Below are 22,864 nucleotides of genomic sequence, written 5' to 3' on the forward strand. Positions count from 1 at the left end.
TGGCAAAAGTAATGTGGAAGGTGAGTTCAGAGTTTTCAGGGCAATTTCTTACAGCAACATGTTCCAGAGCCAACCAACAAGCAGGCTATTTTAGAAACCCTACAGTGCAGAAGGAGGCCATTCGGCCCATCGAGTCTGCACCGACCACAATCCCACCCAGGCCCTACCTATCCCCACATATTTACCCGCTAATCCCTCTAACCTACGCATCCCAGGACTCTAAGGGGCAATTTTTAACCTGGCCAATCAACCTAACCCGCACATCTTTGGCCTGTGGGAGGAAACCGGAGCACCCGGAGGAAACCCACGCAGACACGAGGAGAATGTGCAAACTCCACACAGACAGTGACCCGAGCCGGGAATCGAACCCAGGACCCTGGAGCTGTGAAGCAGCAGTGCTAACCACTGTGCTACCGTGCCCTTTAGATCTCGTAATGTACAATGAGGCAGAATTAATTAATCATCTCATAGGATCATTGCTACTCAGGAGTGTCTTTACTAACATGATTGAATTTTGAGGGAGAGAAAAGTGGGTCTAAGACCAATGTTTTAAACTTAAGTAAGAGCAATTATGAGGGTATGAAGACATAGCTATGTCTGACTAACGTGAACTAGGAAATTAGGTTAAAGGATAGGTCAGTAAAAATGCAGTGGTAGATGTTTAAGGAGAGTAATATAACACTCAGCAAAGATACATTCCAGTGAGAGAAAAAAACTCTTCAGGGTAGGGGACACCACCTGTGGCTAACTAAAGTTAAAGATAGTATCAAATTGAAAGAATGAGCATACAATTCTGTGAAGATTAGTGGCAAGTCTGAGAGAAACTCAAAGTATCTCTCCGATGGAGGGTGGTACCCTCAAAAATAGTCCAGAGACTGCAGAATTCTGCAAAAATTTCAGCGGCACTGCAGAAGTGAGGAACAAAAGGAGTCTCATTTCTGCTTCGGGCACAATTGGGAAATTGAACCCAAAATACACTTGAAATTTTGCTCCTTTCTTACTTGAAGTTGCACTTCCATTTTACACCCAAAATAATGAGCATGGTCCCAAGTGTTATATTTCCTAGGAATGAGCACAGCAGGGCAGAGTAAATGACAGTCAGAGTGATGATCAGAAACAGGGTATCTGAACTGATGCCTGTTAAAGCCATTGACTTTTGTTTTCCCTACAAAGACTGAAGATCTAAATGTAAGAATACATATTTCTCTCTCTTTCTCCAAACTTCTTAACTCCATGTGCCCTATATTTGTTGGTTTAATGACAATGATCTGACTGATATGGGCTAGTTTTAATTCATTAATGCACGTTTTAATGTAGTGAGTGAGGAAGAGTGTGCAAATAGATTTAACTATTGTTGCACTGATGTGTGAGTTACGTTAAATGCATTGCACTGTTGGTTTCGGTGCAACAGAGCACAATTGACGATCCCTTCCGAGCAGACACATATTGGTAGCAGAACACCGACTCCAATTATTTTGAGTTAGCTTGTGGCCAGTTGTAAGGATAGGGTCTGCCAACATCATGAAAAATTATTTTTTGAACTAGTATAAAAGATCACTGATAACATGAGCTAAAGTGGTTTAGCGTGTAACTCTTATTTTAAATTGTGATCTTTTTGCACTAGTTTGGCTAATTTCACTAATGTAACTAGCAGAAACATGACACCAATGTATACAGAAGCTCGCAAATAAAAGACTGATGCCATTTAGGAGCAGAAATAGACCATACAGCCCATCGAGCCTGCTCTGCCATTCAATATGATCATGACTGATTTTGAGCTTCAATTCCATTTTCCTGCCCATTCTCATCTACCTGAATTCTGACACCCCGAAATCGATCAATTTTAGCCCCGAATGTACTCGATGATGAAGCACCCACAATTCTCAGAGTAGGATCTCTAAAGATTCACAACCCTCTGAGTGAAGAAATTTCTCCTCTTCCTCAGACTGTGTCCCCTGTGTTCTGCATTTCCAGCCAGGGAAAACAGCCTCAGAGTCTGCCTTGTCAAGCCCTTTCATAATATTGTATGTTCCAGTGACAGCTCTGAGCATAGGCCCAATTTACTCAGCTTCTCATCATAGGATACCCCTCTCATGCTTGGAAGCAATCTATTGAATCTTTGCTGTAATGCCTCCGGGGCAAGTATATCCTTCCTTAGATGTGGTGACCAAAACTGTACATTGTACTCCAGTATACTTGTAGCAAGACTTCTTTATCCTTATTCGCCAATTCAATTGCAAAGGCCAGCATGCAATTTGCCTTCCTAATTGCTTGTTGAATCTGCATGCTAACTTTCTGTCCCTTGTACGAATATACCCAAGTCCCTCTGAACATCAATATTTACAAGTTTCACGTTTTTCAAAAATATTCTGCTTTTCTATTCTTATAACCAAAGTGAATAGCTTCACACTTGCCCACATTTTTTTTATACTTTTCCAATTCAATCAAATCAAGTCCAGTTCAGAGTCTCAACAAGTTGAGACATTTCCGATCCAAGCTGACGACAGGGCCTTCACACCTGTCTTGGGCCTGATCTACATGAGCCAAGCTGATTGGAGTAGGCGCAGGTCTTTCTCCTCCAAGGCTTGATCTCATTTGCATCTTAGCCAAAAGGCTGAGATGCTGCTTTCAAAAATTGCTTCATGTGAAAATGAAGCTTAAATGTAATCTAATGACCTCAACCAAGTGCAGCATCCTATCCATACTACACTTGATCTTAGCCAAAAGGCTGAGACATTTTTAAAAATACTTTTCCAATTCAATCAAATCAAGTCCAATTCAGAGTCTCAACAAGTTGAGACATTTCCGATCCAAGCTGACAAGACAGGGTATGCGACCCTTTACCCTGCCTTGGGCCTGATCTACATGAGCCAAGCTGATTGGAGTAGGCGGACGTCTCCGCCTCCAATGCTTGATCTCATTTGCATCTTAGCCAAAAGGCCGAGATGCCGCTTTTAAAAATTGCTTCGTATGAAAATGAAGCTTAAATGCAACCCAATGGCCACGACCAAGTGCAGCATCTGCATAACTACACTTGATCTTAGCCAAAAGGCCGAGACATTTTTTTAAAATTTCTACTTTATCTACTTCAAAAAAAACTCTCAAATAAAACATTGCAAAACGACAGATCCAAAAGTTACAAACAGTGCAAAAAAAAATCATTTTTACAGTACAATACAGTGCTTATTTACAAAACATTACATTCATTACATTTCATTACTTAAAACTATGTACATACATCAGAGTTTACTGTGTGCCGTTATTTTTCAGGTTGGCACACAGTTACACAGGCCGAGGGTATTCTGCAGTTACCGGGCCCTCGGTCTGCCTAGGTTGAGATGCTTTACACGGTGGCCTTTCCCCATTGTGCCTTTGCGACGGCTGCCCCAAGCTTGAGCGCGTCCCTGAGCATGTTGTCCTGGACCTTGGAATGTGCCAATCTGCAACACTCGGTCGAGGACAATTCTTTCAGCTGGAAGATCAGCAAGTTTCGGGCGGACCAAAGTGCGTCCTTCACCGAGTTGATGACCCTCCAGCAGCGGTTGATATTTGTCTCGGTGTGCGTCCCCAGAAACAGCCCGTAGAGCACAGAGTCCTGCGTCACCGAGCTGCTCGGGACGAACCGCGACAAATACCACTGCATCTCACTCCAGACCTTCTTTGCAAAGGCACATTCCACAAGGAGGTGTGCGACTGTCTCATCACCCCCACAGCCGCTTCGAGGGCAGCGTGCGGTGAGGTTGAGACCTCGGGCGTGCATAAAGGATCTGACGAGGAGTGCCCTTCTCACCACCAGCCAAGCCAGGTCTTGGTGCTTGTTTGAGAGTTCTGGTGATGAGGCATTCTGCCAAATGACACTGACAGTCTGCTCAGGGAACCATCCGACAGGATCCGCCATCTCCTTTTCTCTCAGAGACATTTTCTTTTATACTTTTCCAATTCAATCAAATCAAGTCCAATTCAGAGTCTCAACAAGTTGAGACATTTCCGATCCAAGTTGACAAGACAGGGTATGCGACCCTTTACCCTGTCCTGGGCCTGATCTACATGAGCCAAGCTGATTGGAGTAGGCAGACGTCTCCGCCCCCAAGGCTTGATCTCATTTGCATCTTAGCCAAAAGGCCGAGATGCCGCTTTTAAAAATTGCTTCATATGAAAATGAAGCTTAAATGTGACCCAATGACCTCGACCAAGCGCAGGCAACCCATACTACACTTGATCTTAGCCAAAAGGGAAAGGATGAAGCATTTTTTAAAATACTTTTCCAATTCAATCAATTCAAGTCCAATTCAGAGTCTCAACAAGTTGAGACATTTCCGATCCAAGCTGACAAGACAGGGCCTTCACAACTGTCTTGGGCCCGATCTACACGAGCCAAGCCGATTGGAGGAGGGGGAGGCCTCCTCCACCAAGGCCCGATCCCACCTGCATCCCAGCCAAAAGGCCGAGACGCCGCCCCCAAAAATTGCTTCATATGAAAATGAAGCCCAAACGCAACCCAATGGCCTCAACCAAGCGCAGCATCCTCTTCACACCACACTTGATCCCAGCCAAAAGGCCGAGAAAGGATGAAGCATTTTACTAATTTTCCACTCCTTAATCTGTCTATATCTCTTTGCAGGTTCTCTATGTCCCCTTCATAAGTTTACCTTTCAAACTAACTCTTTGTCAGCAGGCTTAGATATATTACTATACAAGCAAAATTTTGTTTTATTCCAATTCAATCAAATCAAGTCCAATTCAGAGTCTCAACAAGTTGAGACATTTCCGATCCAAGCTGACAAGACAGGGTATGCAACCCCTGTCTTGGGCCTGATCTACATGAGCCAAACTGATTGGAGTAGGTGCAGACTCTCCTCCTCCAAGGCTTGATCTCATTTGCATCTTAGCCAAAAGGCCGAGATGCCACTTAAAAAAATTGCTTCAAATGAAGCTTAAATGTAACCTAATGACCTCAACCAAGCGCAGCATCCTATCCATACTACACTTGATCCTAGCCAAAGCAAAATACTGCAGATGCTAGAAAAGTGAAATAAAAATAGAAAATGCTGGAAAAACTCAGCCTATTTTTGTCCACCTGCTCCACCCCCTCTTAAACAGTATGAAATCCATCCCATTTCTCCTCGAGACATTAACTCTGTTCCTCTCTCCACAGATGCTGCCAGACCTGCTGAATTTTTCCAGCGTTTTCTATTTTTATTTTGGCTACATTAACCTTGGTTTCTTCTAAGTCATCAGTATAAAATTGTAAATATTTAAGATCGAAAATATCTGAAATCCCAACACTGATCCTTGAGGTGCTTCATTTGTTATAAACTTGAAAATGCCCTGTTTGTTAACCAATTGTCTATCCAAATTAGTATATTAACCCCCAACTCCTTGAGCCCGCATGTTGTATATTAACCTTGTGTGGCACCATATTGAATGCCTTTTGGAAATTAAGTATACTACATCCACTCTCTCCCCTTTATCTACCTTTCCAGTTACATCCTCAAAACCTTTATTAAATTTATCAAACACAATTTCCCTTTCATAAAGATCGCACCATGATTTTCCAACTGCATTGTTAAAACTACCTTCCTGATAAACTCCAACATTTTCCCAACGAAAACTATCCCATGGTTTACTGATTTCTCTCTTCCTCCTTTCTTATGTTGCCATGATACATTTGCTACCTTCCAATCTGTTCAGAACATTCTAGACCATTTTGGAAAGCCATAGCCACAATCTCTGCAGCTACCCTTTTTAGATTCCTGGGATGTAGATCATCAAACGCCTGGGGACTTGTCAGCTTTCAAGCCTTTAAATTTGTCTCGCACTTTTTATCTACTGAGACTAAATATTTTATATTTCTCATTCTTATCAGCCTCATTGGCTACCCTCTATTTCTGCTAGGTAATTTGTGTTTTATACTATAAATATTTCTTTGCCAACCTTGGCCGCCTTGCAATCCTGTCCATGTAATCAAATCCATTTATCTCAATTGGTGTCATTAGATCTAGTTGTGCAGTCGGTTAAAAATCACATGTCGAAGCTGTGTTTGCAATCAGCTGAGGCTGGTAACATCCTAGGTGTCCTCTTAAGCAGCAAGTAATTCGGTCAGCTTCAATCTAGCTGCCAGTGTTACCAGCCCAGAGCACAATATTGTTACTAATTTAGCATCAATGGCATTTATGTTGAAGATGTCATTATGATGGGTGACTAATGCTTAGTGTAGATGGTTCTCCTGAGCTACCTGAAACAGGATATTGTTAAATTCCCACCATTGTCTGTTTTTGTTTGAGATTCCCTTCATCAGCAGTATTTTGCCTTTTGCTGATTCCAGTTTTTTGGATATTGCTTTTTGGAACATTCTATACACTTGAAGGTCAGCACATCAGGCAGCATTTGTGGGAAACAAAGTCAGTTGGCCCACACCTCAGGGACTGAGGGTCCTAACCTGAAACATCAACTAACGTGGTTTGTTTCTCCACAGATGATGCTGCTGAACATTTCCAGGATTTACCACTTTGCTTTAACAATGAGAATCAAGCCCATGATGTGGGGCCGTGCTATGGTTGATGAGCAGAAATCAGGTTGCCGTGTTTGGGCGATGCCAGGTTTGGGTTTTATAGGTTATGATATGAGCCAACCACAATGCCTACATTGGCCAGTCTCTTGTAGCACCAACAGGCAGTGATAGTTATGGTGATAGAACACTTCCACGTGTGTAACCACATCAAAAAAAAGGATTAAATAGACTTTGTTTTGGAGAAAGAATAGAGATAAGATTCATGAGAATGGTTCCAGGGATGAGGAACTGCAGTTATGAAAACAGATTGGAGAAGTTAGGACTGTTTTCCTTGGAGAAAAGATGGAGTGGAGATTTGATAGAAGTATTCAAAATCACGAGGGATCCGGACAGACTAGATAGGGAGAAACTGTTCCCATTGGTGAAAGGATCAAGGAGGAGAGGGCACAAATTTGAAATTATTGGCAGAGGAAGCAAAAGCGACATGAGGAAAAACCTTTCACACAGCCAGTGGTTAGGGTCTGGAATGCACTGCCTGAGAATGTGGAGGGGGCAGATTCAATCAAAGCATCAAGTGGCAATTGAATCATAATCCAAAGGGGAAGAATGCGCAGAGTTACAGGAAAGGCAGGGGAATGGCACAAAGGAAATTGCTCTTTTGGAGGGCTGGCACAGACACATGGGGCTGAATGGCCTCCTTCTGCACTGTAATAATGCTGGGAATCTGATTGTTTACAGAATTCTAAAAATAAAATCATATAAGAAAAACAGAAAATGATGGAGATAATCTGCAGGCCTGGCAACATCTGGTGAGACAGTTTTTCAGGTTTGATCATGTCTGAGAAATGTTAACTAAGTGAAAGGTTGGGAGGAAGATAAGAACTGGAGGGAAGGTCTGTAATAAGGTGGAGGGCAGGAGAAATTAAATGGCAAAAGGCAGATGTGAAAGGAAATGGTCGTTGGACAAGGAACAAAAGATGTGTCTGTAAGAGGCTGTACACCAACTCTCTTACACTTCCTCCAGATCAAGAACCCACCATTAAACATCAGGTCATTATTTCCAGCACCGTCACTGACCTCTCTCCTCCTCTTCATGGCCTCCAACCTCATAATCCCTTGACCTTCAATCTCTCACTTCCACCTCATTCCTCTGATTGACAGTAGATTCTTGGTCGACCTATTCGCCAGAACTCTACCCTACCCGCCACAGAATCGGAGCGAACGAGGGACGGACAACAGGAATGTCCATTGACCTCGGGAGGGATTTTCAAGTCTCGGCTCTAGCGAGGCTGTAAAATCCTGCCTAATGTCTCTTTGAATTGATTTCTTCCTATCTCGACTCTAGTTTTTTTCCCTAGATTGAGTAAATGTTATCCTCTCTTTGGGTGAGATGTTAATTTTCTCTCACTATTGAACATAACAGATTGCATGGCACTATTCTAAAAACCATGGTAGAATTCCCCTTAGCCTCATCTTTCACCCCACCAGCCTTTGTATTCAATGGGTAATCCTCCACCATTATCGTCCCCTGCAGTGTGATGCCACCATCAAACACATCTTCCCCTCCCCTTTCAGCATTCCGAAGGGACCATTCCCACTGTGACATCCTGGTCTAACACCACCCCCACTTTCCTACAGCACCTATCCATGAAAACCCAGGAGATGCAACCTGTCCTTTTACCTCCTCCCTCATCATCATTCAAAATCTCAAACACTCATTCCAAGGGAAACAGGGATTCACTTGTACACTTTTCAATTTAGTATACCGGTTTCACTGCTGATAATGCAGTGGGGAAACCAAACACAGACCAGGTGAATCCTTTGCAGAACACCTCAGTACAGTCGCCTGTTATTTTAATTCTCCACTTTGCTCTCATGCTGGCCTTTCTGTTCTCAGCCTCCTGCAATGTTCCTACGAAGCTTTACACAAACCTCAAACAGCCCAAATCTTTCAATCAGGGACTTCACAGTCTTCTGAATGTAACAGAGTTTAACACTTTTAGATTAAACCTCTGCCTTACTTTTGCTTCCTTTTTGTTTGCTTGTTTATTTCATCCCCTCTTGTTTCTCTCTTTTTCTTTACCCTTTTGACGGCAGTTATTCGTGATCCTGCCATTCACACCTCCTCCAGACATATCTTTTGTTTCCTTATGCACCCTATTACTACTCCCTTTGATATTTGGCTCTTTGTCATTTTACTCTTTCCTGCCACCACCACCTCCCTCCTGCTTACCCAAACTTTCACTTGCTGAAAACTTATTACATCATAGAAACCCTACAGTGCAGAAGGAAGCCATTCGGCCCATCGAGTCTGCACCGACCACAATCCCACCCAGGCCCTACCCCCACATATTTTACCTGCTAATCTTTCTAACCTACGCATCCCAGGACTCTAAGGGGCAATTTTTTTAACCTGGCCAATCAACCTAACCCGCACATCTTTGGACTGTGGGAGGAAATCGGAGCACCCGGAGGAAACCCACGCAGACACAAGGAGAATGTGCAAACTCCACACAGACAGTGACCCAAGCCGGGAATCGAACCCGGGACCCTGGAGCTGTGAAGCAGCAGTGCTAACCACTGTGCTACCGTGCCACCCTATCTCTAACATTTCCCAGTTCTGATGAAAGGTCTCAGACCTGAAATGTTAACTCAGTTTCTCTCTTCACAGATGCTGTCAGAGCTGCTGAATTATCACAGCATTTTCTCTTTATTTCAGATTTACAACATTCTCAGCATGTTTCTGTTGTGAGAGAATCTTACTGCCCTTGAGGACAGAAAACCCACTTCCAAGTGTGTGAATTAAAGATTTGTTCTGTGACTGTGAGCATTTCACGATTGAATTTAGTGTCACTCTACGTAAGCTAAATGCTGGAGACTTATTTGACCTGTTGGTTTTTCTTGTTACCCAATCAGCATCTGGAGAGAGCAGACAGATGATGTGTATCCTTAGTCCGAATCAAAGCACATCAGGAACCATTTAACCCATCGTGACCATGCCAGCTCTTTGAAAGTGCCACCAAGTTCATCCTACTCCCCTGTTCTTGTCCCGTAAACCCAGAATTGAACTGGATCAGAATGTTACAGCACTCAGTTCTCCAAAGCTGTGCCAGGTTTACTACAGGAATTATTTCTCTCTTCCCTGCTTGTTTCCTTATGACTAAGGGAAATAAGTGAGCTGCTTTACATTTCTGAACAAACGCAAAGCAGGAAACAAAGAATAACAGAAATCAGGAGTACTGATTTCTAACAGAGCAGAGATCATAGACAGACTCTCCCTTTGACTGCTTCTGATAATGAAACACTGGGAAAGTCATAGGCCTGGAACTTTTGATTTTCAGGGAGAATTCAGGGTTCCAACTAGCGCCTTCTGTGAGTTTAACTCCACACCAGAAGTTCCCAATGAAATTACTGGCCAGCTGACAAAATTCCACAGGAACATTATTTGAAACAACTGCTGTCACCAGGCAAAGTGACCTCAAAGGGTTTTTACATTGCACAATGCTGTGACATCCAATGTGACTGCCTCTTGTACCAGTGACACTGCTGGTGTCTTATTTCTTCTCCGATGTTAGTAGAAAGTCCAGTATTAGCGTTTCAAGTTTTTTTTCCTGACCAATATTTATCACTCAACTAACCTGTTTACTATTAGTTAGATAATTAAAGTGTTACTTGTTGATTTTACAGAGAGAGTCTCAGGTAGTTATTTTAACTGCAAAAAGTTGCTGAAGAGTAGATTGTACTATTTCTCTCTCACTTTAACAGATTATAGAGGCAAGGTATTCCTCTTTGAGTGGTTTAGGTGTTAGCTCTCAGAGAGGGGATCAACCTCCCCTTTACAACACTTACCTTGTCCTGGTCAAGGACCTTTAAACTCCACTGGAGCTTTAACCTATCTACTTTAACTTACCTGCTTTACAGCAGCTAGTGCTGTTAAACAAAAGAGAGGTGTGGCTTCCTTCCCTTCGACAGAACTGCACTCAATGTGAGGGACACGCTGCACTACCTGGATCTCACCCGCCCCGAGTCTGAATGTTGGGCAAGACAGGATTTCAGATAAGAACTGAGAGTGGAGTGGCAGTCCGATGCTGATTGCCACTCTGAGGAAGTTCAGGCCTAATTTATGGTTAAAGTTTATTCAATAAAATTAGTGTTAAATGCACATGCGTGTATCTTGTTAATGAGCTGAATTTGCAATGTAGTAAAAACTGGTCTAGTCTCCTTGTTTGACAGTTGAGTTTTAAAATAAAAAATAATTAGACTTTTGAAGGAAAGAAGGGACATAATTTTAAAAGTACAAATCGTTATAAACCCGGTGACCATCAAGTGGGGATGTTAAGAGATGATGATTCATACAGTCCTGGCTGGGATGAAGGCGGCCAGTATTTGTCAAGGACAGAGCCAATAGTTTCTCTGTAATTCAGAACTCGGCTCTCTGCAAAGTCATTCTGTACTGAACTACAGAGCTGGTGCTGCACAAAATACAACTTAAAATAATCATAAGGAACATCACTGATTTACAAACACTAATTATATTCTTAGTCCCATTACCTGTATTCTGCCACACCTCCAACATGCTTCTTCATGGCTGTATCAGAGCTCATCCCATAGAAGAGTTTCACCTTTTTACCATTCTTCTCTATGATTTCTCCAGCACACTGATCGTGTCCTGCAAACATCCCTCCTAGCATCACAAAATCAGCTCCGGCCCCTGAAATGAATGCAGAAGAGTCACTCAGTAGCTTTTAATGCCAGTTCAGACCCTGGAATTTCCCACCTAACAGTACAATCACCATAATGACTGCACATCTCTGAAGAATTTAATAAATGTGGCTTCGCCAGTGCGGTCCACACAGTGAGAGCAAAATAAATTAAAATACGTGGCTCTGCAGATTCCAAGCAGATTAATTGTTCACCTTGTGTTATTAAAAGTATACAAAACTAAAAATGTCTGTGTCCTGGAATCGTGGCTGTTAACTGGATCCCCACAGCAATCGTTTCATAAACCTAACAAATGTTCTTAAAAAAAAAATCTTCTATTAATTTTTCTTAGTCTCTGGACATAATTCAAGATATGTTGATATCCCATATGACTTTCTTCCCTCCCACTGCTGTTTCCCCAGCCCCCTCCCAATACCCTGGCTTACACACAGCCAGGTATACGTAGGGAAATTGTGCGCTCCCACTCTGTATGTAAAAGAAGTGAGTCTGCTAAGGTGCTTCTTAAAGATAGTTTTTTTTTTACAATTAACTCCTTTTGTTTTGTGACATGCTCTTAGTCATACTATAAATAGAACCATAGAAAATTACAGCTCAGAAACAGGCCTTTTGCCCCTTCTTGTCTGTGCCGAACCATTTTTTGCCTAGTCCCACTGACCTGCACTTGGACCATATCCCTCCACACCCCTCTCATCCATGAACCCGTCCAAGTTTTTCTTAAATGTTAAAAGTGACCCTGCATTTACCACTTTATCCGGCAGCTCATTCCACACTCCCACCACTGTGTGAAGAAGCCCCCCCTAATATTCCCTTTAAACTTTTCTTGTTTCACCCTTAACCCATGCCCTCTGGTTTTTTTCTCCCCTAGCCTCAGTGGAAAAAGCCTGCTTGCATTCACTCTATCTATACCCATCAAAATCTTATACACCTCTATCAAATCTCCCCTCATTCTTCTACACTCCAGGGAATAAAGTCCCGACCTATTCAATCTCTCTCTGTAACTCAGCTTCTCAAGTCTCGGCAACATCCTTGTGAACCTTCTCTGCACTCTTTCAACCTTATTTACATCCTTCCTGTAACTAGGTGACCAAAACTGTACACAATACTCCAAATTCGGCCTCACCAATGCCTTATATAACCTTACCATAACACTCCAACTTTTATACTCGATACTCCGATTTATAAAGGCCAATGTACCAAAGGCACTCTTTACGACCCTATCCACCTGTGACGTCACTTTTAGGGAATTCTGTACCTGTATTCCCAGATCCCTCTGTTCAACTGCACTCTTCAGAGTCCGACCATTTACCCTGTACGCTCTACTTTGGTTTGTCCTTCCAAAGTGCAATATCTCTCACTTGTCTGCATTAAATTCCATTTGCCATTTTTCAGCCCATTTTTCTAGTTGGTTCAAATCCCTCTGCAAGCTTTGAAAACCTTCCTCACTATCCACTACATCTCCAATCTTTGTATCATCAGCAAATTTGCTGATCCAATTTACCACATTATCATCCAGATCATTGATATAGATGACAAACAACAATGGACCCAACACTGATCCCTGCGGCACACCACTAGTCACAGGCCTCCACTCAGAGAAGCAATCCTCCACAACCACTCTCTGGCTTCTTCCATTGAGCCAGTGTCTAATCCAATTTACTACCTCCCCATGTATACCCAGCGACTGAACCTTCCTAACTAACCTCCCATGAGGGACCTTGTCAAAGGCCTTGCTGAAATCCAGGTAGACAACATCCACCGCCTTCCCTTCATCCACTTTCCTGGTAACCTCCTCGAAAAACTCTAATAGATTGGTCAAACATGACCTACCACGCACAAAGCCATGTTGACTCTCCCTAATAAGTCCCTGTCTATCCAAATATTTGTAGATCCGATCCCTTATCACACCTTCCAATAACTTGCCCACCACCGACGTCAAACTTACTGGCCTATAATTTCCCGGATTTCTTTTGGAACCTTTTTTAACCAACGGAACAACATGAGCCACCCTCCAATCATCCGGCACCTCCCTCGTGAATACTGACATTTTAAATATGTCTGCCAGGGCCCCTGCAAGTTCAACACTAGCTTCCCTCAAGGTTCGTGGGAATACCCTGTCCGGTCCTGGGGATTTATCCGCTCTGATTTGCCTCAAGACAGCAAGCACCTCCTCCCCTTTAATCTGTAAAGGTTCCATGACCTCCCTACCTGTTTGCCCTATTTCCATAGACTCCATGCCCGTTTCCTCAGTAAATATGGATGCAAAAAAACCCATTTAGTATCTCCCCCATCTCTTTTGGTTCCATACACAGTCTACCACTCTGGTCTTCAAGAGGACCAATTTCATCCCTCACTATCCTTTTGCTCCTAACATACCTATAGAAGCTCTTTGGATTTTCCTTCACTCTGTCTGCCAAAGCAACCTCATGTCTTCTTTTAGCCCTCCTGATTTCCCTCTTAAGTAGCTTCTTGCACTTTTTGTACTCCTCGAGCATCTGATCTGTTCCTTGCTGCCTGTACATTTCATACAACTCTCTCTTCCTCTTAATCAGTGTTACAATCTCCCTCGAGAACCAAGGTTCCTTATTCCTATTTACTTTGCCTTTAATCCTGACAGGAACATACAAACTCTGCACTCTCAAAATTTCTCCTTTGAAGGCCTCCCACTTTCCATTTACATCCTTACCAGAGAACAGCCTGTGCCAATCCACACTTCCCAGATCCCTTCTCATTTCATCAAATTTGGCCTTACCAGATCTATCCTTATCCATGATCAGATTGAAACTAATGGCATTATGATCACTGGATCCAAACACTCACATCCATCACCTGCCCTAACTTATTTCCCAATAGGAGATCCAATATCGCATCCTTTCCCCTGACCAACAATGCCACCGCCCCCCCCCCCCCCCCCCCCCCCCCCCACCTTTTATCCCTCTGCCTCTATCCCGCCTGAAACATTGGAACCCTGGAACATTGAGCTGCCAGTCCTGCCCCTCCTGTAGCCAAGTTTCACTAATGGCTATAATGTCATATTTCCATGTGTCTATCCACGCCTTCAGCTCATCTGCCTTCCCCACAATACTCCTGGCATTGAAATAGACACACTTCAAAAGGTTATTTCCACCACACTCAACCCTTCCATTTGTGATTTTGCTTGAACTAATCTGTCTTTTTACCCCTGCTCCACTATCTGCTCTGGCACTCTGGTTCCCATCCCCCTGCAAATCTAGTTTAAACGCTCCCCAATAACACTAGCTAACCTCCCTGCAAGTATATTGGTCCCCTTGTAGTTTAGGTGTAATCCGTCTCTCTTGTACAGGTCCCACCTGCCCCAGAAGAGGTTCCAATGATCCAAGAATCGGAAACCCTGCTCCCTACACCAGTTCCTTAGCCACGTGTTCATCCGCCCAAGTATCCTACTCCTACCCTCACTGGCACGTGGTACAGGTAGCAATCCTGAGATTACTACCCTCGGGATCCTGCTTTTTAACTTCCTTCCAAGCTCTTTGTACTCACTCTTTAGGACCTCCTCTCTCTTCCTACCTACGTCATTTGTACCGATGTGTACCACGACATCTGGCTGATCACTTTCCTACTTTAGAACGCTGTGCACACGATCAGAGACATCCCTGACCTTGGCACCTGGGAGGCAACAAACCATGTGGGAGTCTCTTTCCCGACCACAGAACCTCCTGTCCGTACCTCTGACCATTGAGTCCCCGATCACTACTGCTCTCCTCTTCTTCATCCCACCCTTTTGCGCTGTAGAACCAGACTCAGTATCAGAGTTCCGGCTGTCGCAGCTTGTCCCAGGTAAAGCATCTCCCACAACAGTATCCAATTCAGTATACCTGTTGTGGAGGGGTATGGCCACAGGGGAACCCTGCTCTGCCTGTCCTTTCACACTGCCATTTCCTCTCCTTACAGTAACCCAATTTCCTGTGCTCTGCTGCTTAGGTGTAACTATCTCCCTAAAGCTACTGTCTATATACTTCTCATTCTCCCGAATTAGATGGAGGTCATCAAGCTCCTTCTCCAGTTCCCTAACACGCTTTGCTAGCAGCTGCAGCTGGATGCATCTTTTGCAGGTGCTGTCGTCAGGGATACCGGAGGTCTCCCTGATCTCCCACATCCTGCAAGAGGAGCATTCCAACATCTTGCCTGGCATTTTTTTTTACTCTGGGGAAATACAGGAATAAACTTTCTGGGGAAAAAAAACCCTACTCTCGCCTCTGCCTGTTCTCGCCGAAGTCCTTCAGCCCTCACTCCGCTACCTGCTCACTCCGCTACCTGCTCACTCCGCTACCTGCTCACTCCACTGCCCGCTGGATAGTGCGGCCTGCTTTTTAAACCTCCCGCGCACTTAAAAGAAAACTACAAGAAACCTTCCCAGGTCACCCTGCGGTCGGCCTACTTCCGTTTTTCCCTTAAAACTACTAGACTAAGAAACCCCGCGAAAAAGTAAGTAAAATAAAGCCAAATGGTCTACTGTAAAAGTGGATGATGCTGCTATATTGAATGCTGTTTCTTTTTACAGCAGCACCCTCTAGTGGCAACAGAAACCAGCTACCTTCAAATGTCAAATTCAGGAATTTTGCTTTCTATGGAATATCTATAAATTTGATACTTTACAATTCTCTACCAATCAGTTTTGGGCATCAATATTCCTATCCCACACGATTTTTGAAATGTAGCATTTTATGTTGTCTCTATGTTACAACAATTTGCAGTGTATATAGCTCCTTTAACAAGCAAAACTTTCCAAGGTCCTTAACGAGAGCAAAATCAATTACAACATTGTTGACACTGAAGACAGATCAGCACAGATGATCATAAGCTTGGTCTTTTTTTCTATTTGTATATAGGATGTGGGCATCACTAGCAAAGCCAGCATTTGTTACCCATTCCTAACTGCCCTCGAGAAGGTGGTGAGCTACCTTCTTGAACTATTGCAGAGCATAAGTTGTAGGTACACCCTCTGTGATGTTAGGAAGGGACATCACAGAGGGTGTACCTACAACTTACGCTCTGCAGTAGTTCCAGGATTGTGACCCAGCAATGGTAAAGGAACGGCAAGGAAGTGCCAAAACTCTGCTGCCTGTATCTTAATGGGTTGGAAGGGAACTTGCAGATGGTGGTGTTTCCATGCACCTGCTGCCCTTTGAAGTGGTAGAGGTCACAGTTTGGAAGCTGTCGAAGGAGCCTTGGCGAGTTGTTACAGTGCATCTTGCAGATGGTACACAATATGGCCACTCTGTGTCAGCGTTGGAGGGAAGAGGATGGAGTACTGAAAAAGCAGGCCATCCTGTCCTGGATGGTGTTGAGTTTCATTAGAGCTGCAAAGGGAGAGTATTCTATCATACTGCTGTCTCATGCCTTGTAAATGATGGACAGGCTTTGGCGAGTCAAAGAGAAAGATTTAAGAAGAGAGAAAGAGGTACAGAAGCAAAGAGGGAAGGGAATTCCAGAGCTTAGGGCCTAGACAACTGAAAGCACACTCACCAATGGAGGAGTGATTAAAATCGAAGATGTAAACAGACCAGATTTGTAGTAGTACAGAGATCATGAAGGAGCGTAGGGCTGGAGAAAGCTATATAAGACAGGGAAGGATGAAGCTCTGGATGGATTAATGTTAAAATGAATTGTTATTGGACGGGAACTGGTGTAGGTCAACAGAATGGTGATTGTTGAACAAGACTTGGAGCAATTAAGATACAGGCAGCAGCATTTTGAATAAGCCCAGGTTTACATAGGGTGGAAAATGGCCAGTCAGGAAAGTATTGGAGCAGAAATAGACCACACAGATCACTGAGCCTGCCCCACCATTCAATAGGATCCCTTGATTCCCTGAGAGACCAAAAGTCTATCTCAGCTTTAAATGTATTCAATGATAGAGCATCCACAACCCTCTGAAGTAGAAAATTTCAAACATTCACATCCTTTTAGTGAAGAAATTTATGACTCTAAAATTCTCATCTCAGCTCTGAATAACGGTTCTATTATCCTGAGACTATATGCCTGTGTTATAGATTGCCCAGCCACTAGTAACAATCTGTGTTTACCATGTCAGAATCTTGTATGGTTCAAGGAGATCATCTCTCATTCAACTAAACTCCAGAGAATACAGCCCAAATCACTCAGCATCTCATTATAGGCAGCCCCTTCATCTCGGGGATCAACCGAGTGAATCTTCACTGTACAGCCGTCAACACAGCATATCCTTCCTTAAATAAGGAAAGCAAAACTGCACACGGTAGACCAAAACTGAAGCTGGTAGTCAAGTCTCGAGATAACAATGTCAGTAGTAGATGAGCTGAGCCAGGATCCGAGTTGGGCAATGTTACAGAGGTGTAAGTATGCAGTTTTGATGATGGACTGGACATGTAGTCAGAAGCTCATTTTGAGAACAAACACCAAGTTTGCTCAGGTTCAGAGAAATGGTCGGTGTATAAATGGTGGTCAAGCAAGGGAGTTTATTACAGAACCATAGAAACTTCAGCATGGAAGGAGGCCATTTGATCCATTATCCAATGCCTGTGGCGATGCTGGTGTCACATGGAGACTATCCTAAATTCCTACTTTGTTTTCCTCATGCGCTTCATTCTGTTTGCTTTGCAAGTGTTTAATTCCCTTTAACTTGGTTTTATAGGATCCCTACAGTGCAGAAGGAGGCCATTCGGCCCATCGAGTCTGCACTGATCACAATTCCACCTAGGGCCTATTCGTGTAACCCCACATATTTACCCTGCTAATCCCCTGACACCAGGGTCAATTTAGCATGGCCAATCAATCTAACCCGCACATATTTGGACTGTCTTAATGGCCAGTTCCAGTAATTGCATTTCCTTTCTGCCCTAAATTACCAACTCGCTGGCTGGAAATAACTTTTCACCATCTCTCCACTCAAATCCTTCCAATGCTTCTATTAGACCGCTTATTAATATTGACTGCTAACATGAATACACGTTCATATTTACTAACCCTTTATAATTATAACATTTTATCCCTGGCGCCATCATATTCAATCAATGTTGCACCTTTTACATATCTATACCTTTTCTGTATTGAAGGATGTGAATAATACTCAACTGTGATGTGGTCTAATTAATATTTTAAAGAGAAGTTTGTTTTTACATTAAGTCTGCCTTTATAAAAACAGATTTAACTTTTTGTGGCCTTTCTTCCCCAAGTGTGAATTTGCAATCCCCAGTTCTCTCTGATCCTCCATTGCAAATTTCCCATTAAAGGTCTATTTTTATTCTTGTGCCCTTTCTCCCTCCCCCCCCCCGCCCCAAGATGTATTTATTTTATTGAGCTGTCCCTGCCACATATCCAGCTACTCCCCCTAATCTGTTTTCTTGCCATCTCTTTGCACTCAGTTTGCCACACTCCCTAATTTTGTTTCTTTGGCACGTTTTGGTAATTTGAGTCCATATCCAAATCATTTAGACATATCGGGAAGAAAGAAGTTCCCAACACTGGGATAGAATGCTAGTTACACCTTGTCAGCTATTGAACCCCACTATTCTTCAGCACTCCTGTCTCCTCAACCCCACTTTACCTTTAACACCATGACCCTTAAGCTTTATATATGTCATATTATCACTTTTTAATTTTAAAATATAAATGTTTTCCCCATTCTTTGTGCCTCTGTTTCGGTTCTGTCAGTCTTCAGATGTTAATGGATCCTATATTTCAAGCTCATCCTTGCCAGTTTTCTCTTGGGGGATTCTAAGAGCCCGAAAGTTCCCAGCAAGAATCGCGATGGCTCAGAGAGTTGGGCATCAGCTGAAAAACAGGTTTTTGCTGGTCGCTGAACCCGTTCCGATGCTCCCGATACACGATGCCATTGATTGAGTTCACAACTCCCTCTGCTGCAGAATGGAGTGTGGCAGTGATTTAAAAGCCTGCCAGGGGACAAGGACATTAAGGTGACCTGGCCACTTCAGAGCTTGCACAGCTGACAGACGGGAATGCAGGTGTTGATCACCGGGCTGCCTGAAGTCACCACATCAGGGATAATCCTCCGGTCAGTCAGGGCCACTAGACCCCCATCCCATTGGGGAGAGTGGCGAGTTCAACCAATTGCCCCCAGCCTCAGCCCAGACAACCTCCAGGACCCTTGAGACTCTTTCTCTGCAGCCTGCCTGCGATAAGGAGGCAAATTGGCCACTGGACCTACCTACCTCAACACACTTCCTCCCCTCCTCCCCCCTTTCCCTGCTCAGGGTCCAAGGTACCAGGCCAGGATTTCAGTGCCAGGAGGCAATGCACTGTTGGCACTGCCAAGGCACATGGCCTGAGTGGGTGTCCGAGAAAGAAGGGGAGCCTGACTCAAGGGTTTGAGGTATAGGGGGGCCTCATTGTGGTGTCTGAGGAGGAAGGAGTGCCTGTTGGAGGTCTGAGGGGGTCCAAGTGCAGTACGGTGGCACTGTGGTTTGTACTGCTGTCTCTCAGCGTCAAGGACTCGGATTCAATTCCGGCCTTGGGCGTATGGTTTGCATGTTCTCCCAGTATTTGCGTGGGCTTCCTCCCACAGTCCAAAGGTGTGCAGGTTAGGTGGATTAGCTATGCTAAATGCATGGGGCGGGGGTGGGGCCTGGGTAAGATGCTCTGTCGGAGAACTGGTGCAGACTTGATGGGCCGAATGGCCTCCTTCTGCACTGTAGAGTTTCTAAGTGTGGTGTCTAAGGGAGAAGGGGGCCTTAGTGGGAGGGAGAGAAAGGAGATTTAATTATTCATTTATTCATTTAAGGGTATTCCTAGTATATTTCGCGGGCTTTTTTCAGGGTTTTGAATTGAGGAAGTGAGGTCAGCTGAAGGGGATTCTGGGAGGTTGAGTCTGAGTATAAAAGGCAGTTACTTGGGGGGTTCGTCGGGAGCATAAAAAGCCGTCTGCACTATACAGCGGGCAGCGTCGGGAGCGGGCAGTGGAGTGAGTGGGTAGCAGAGTGTGCATTATAAGGGCTTTGGCTCACAGGGCTTGGGCTGAAAAGGCAAGGCTAGTTATTTTTTACCCAACCCTATAAAGGATAAGGGCAGGTATGAGTGATCGGCCAGTTCAGTGCTTCCAATGTGGGATGTGGGAGTTCCTGCAAACACCTAGCTTCCCAGAGGTTCACATATGTGCCAGGTGCGTGGAACTGCAGCTCTTGAGGGACCGTGTTAGGGAACTGGAGCTGCAGATCGCTGACCTTAGCCTAGTCAGGGAAAATGGGAGAAAAATTGACAGCAGTTATAGGCAACTAGTTACACCGGGGCATCGGGAGAATGACACGTGGGTCACAGTTAGGAGGAGTAAAGGGCTGAAGGGTAAAGTACAAGGGAGGTCTCCAGAGGTGTCTCAAAATAGGAAGGGCTTGGTGACAGGTGTAAGAGGGGAGGGGAGTGGACAGTTAGAAGAAGGGTCACCTGTGGTTGTCCCACTCCAAAACAGGTACATTGTTTTAGATAGTGTGGAGGAGTGTGCCTCTCCAGGGGTAAGACACAGTGACCAGGTCACTGGCACACAGTCAGGCTCTGTGGCCCGGAAAGGGAAGAGAGGGGTTAGGAGAGCGATAGTGGTGGGGGATGCGTCAGTTAGAGGGACAGACAGGCGATTCTGTGGGGGCGAACGGGACTCCAGGATGGTAGTCTGCCTACCTGGTGCTGGGGTCACGGATGTCTCCGAGCGGATAGGAGGCATTTTAAAAGGGGAAGATAAAGAAACGGATGTCATTATACACATTGGTGGAAATGACGTAGATAGGAAGAGTAGGGGGGTCCTAAGAGAGCAATTCAGGGAGTTGGGAAATAGGTTAAAAAGTAGGGTCACTAGGGTGGCCATCTCTGGGCTGCTCCCAATGCCTCGTGCCAGTGAGGATAAGAATAGGGAGTTGGTTCAAATGAATGCCTGGCTAAAGGACTGGTCCAGGAGGGAGGGCTTTATTTTCATAGACCAATGGGAGGTTTTCAGGAGAGGATGGCACCTGTACAAGAGGGAGGGGTCACAACTCAGTTGGAAGGGCACAAATATCCTGGCTGGGAGCTTTGCTAGTGCAGTTCGGGGGGGTTTAAACTAGTATGGCAGGGGGGTGGGGATCAAAATATTAGGTCTATAAGTGTGGTGGCTGGGGACGAGCTTGGGGCTGGGACAAGGCTGGCAAAGAAGAAGAGCACTCTGGGGGAGGACGACCTCACTGAGCCTGGGGGTCTGGAGTGCTTATACTTCAATGCAAGGAGCGTAGCAGGTAAAACAGACGAACTTGGGGCCTTAATGCGCACGAGGAATTTGGATGTGGTTGCGGTGACAGAGACTTGGTTGAAAGAGGGACAGGACTGGCAGCTGAATATTCCAGGGTACAAGTGTTTTAGGCGAGACAGAGGAGGGGCCAAAAGAGGTGGGGGAGTAGCGGTATTGGTTGGAGAGCATATTACAGCGGTGCAGAGGGAGGACAATTCGGAGGAGTCGTGTAGCGAGTCACTCTGGGTGGAGCTTAGAAACAGGAAAGGCGCAGTCACTATGTTGGGGGTGTACTACAGGCCCCCCAACAGCCCAAGGGAAGTGGAAGAATGGATATGTCAGGAGATACTGGATAGGTGCAGGAAATATAGGGTTGTTGTAGTGGGAGACTTCAATTTCCCTGGTATAGACTGGAAATCGCTGAGGGCAGGGACTCTGGATGGTGAGGCATTTGTAAAATGTGTACAGGAGGGTTCGTTGGAACAATATGTGGACAGCCCAACTAGAGAGGGGGCTATACTGGACCTGGTGCTGGGGAATGAGCCCGGTCAGGTCTTCAAAGTTTTGGTTGGGGAACATGTGGCAAATAGTGACCACAATTCTGTTAGCTTTAGGATAGTGATGGAAAAGGATGAGTGGTGTCCCAAGGGTAAGGTGTTGGATTGGGGGAAGGCTAACTTTATTGGGATCAGGCAGAAATTGGCAGCTCTTGATTGGGAGAGGCTGTTTGAGGGTAAATCCACATCTGGTATGTGGCAGTCTTTTAAGGAACGGTTGTTAGGGCTACAGGACAAGCATGTGCCTGTAAAAAAGAAGGATAGGAAGGGTAGGATTAGAGAACCGTGGATAACCAGGGAAATTGAGGGACTGGTCAAAAGGAAAAGAGAGGCGTATGTTAGGTCCAAGCAGCTAAAAACGGAGGGAGCTCTGGAGGAGTATAATGAAAGTAGGAAAATACTCAAACGGGGAATTAGAAGAGCAAAAAGGGGTCACGAAATGTTCTTGGCAGACAGGATTAAGGAGAATCCCAAGGCATTTTATTCATACGTTAGGAACAAAAGGGTTGTTAGGGAAAAAATCGGACCTCTCAGGGACAAAAGTGGGGACTTATGCTTGGAGCCCAAAGAGGTAGGGGAGATCCTAAATGAATACTTTGCGTCGGTATTCACTAAGGAGAGGGATGTGTTGACTGGGAGTGTCTCAGAGGGGAGTGTTGAACCGTTGGAGAAAATCTCCATTACAAAGGAGGAAGTGTTAGGTTTGTTAGAGAATATAAAGACTGACAAATCCCCAAGGCCTGATGGAATCTATCCAAGGCTGCTCAGGGAAACGAGAGATGAAATCGCTGGGCCTCTGACGCAAATCTTTGTCTCGTCACTGGACACAGGTGAGGTCCCAGAGGATTGGAG

At 44.6% G+C, this 22,864-nt stretch overlaps 1 protein-coding gene across 2 annotated transcripts in view; it reads right to left on the reverse strand.

Moving 5' to 3' along the window:
- The window catches only part of gmpr (guanosine monophosphate reductase), an 82,954-nt gene that overhangs the window by 5,510 nt on the left and 54,580 nt on the right, over positions 1 to 22,864 (reverse strand). For both annotated transcript variants that reach the window (XM_078241406.1, XM_078241416.1), the window contains one exon: positions 11,063 to 11,222. In XM_078241406.1, coding sequence (XP_078097532.1) covers positions 11,063 to 11,222 — 160 coding nt within the window. The remainder of the gene's footprint in view (positions 1 to 11,062; positions 11,223 to 22,864) is intronic.

This window comes from Mustelus asterias, chromosome 2, assembly GCF_964213995.1.
Source record: "Mustelus asterias chromosome 2, sMusAst1.hap1.1, whole genome shotgun sequence".
Taxonomy (NCBI): Eukaryota; Metazoa; Chordata; class Chondrichthyes; order Carcharhiniformes; family Triakidae; genus Mustelus; species Mustelus asterias.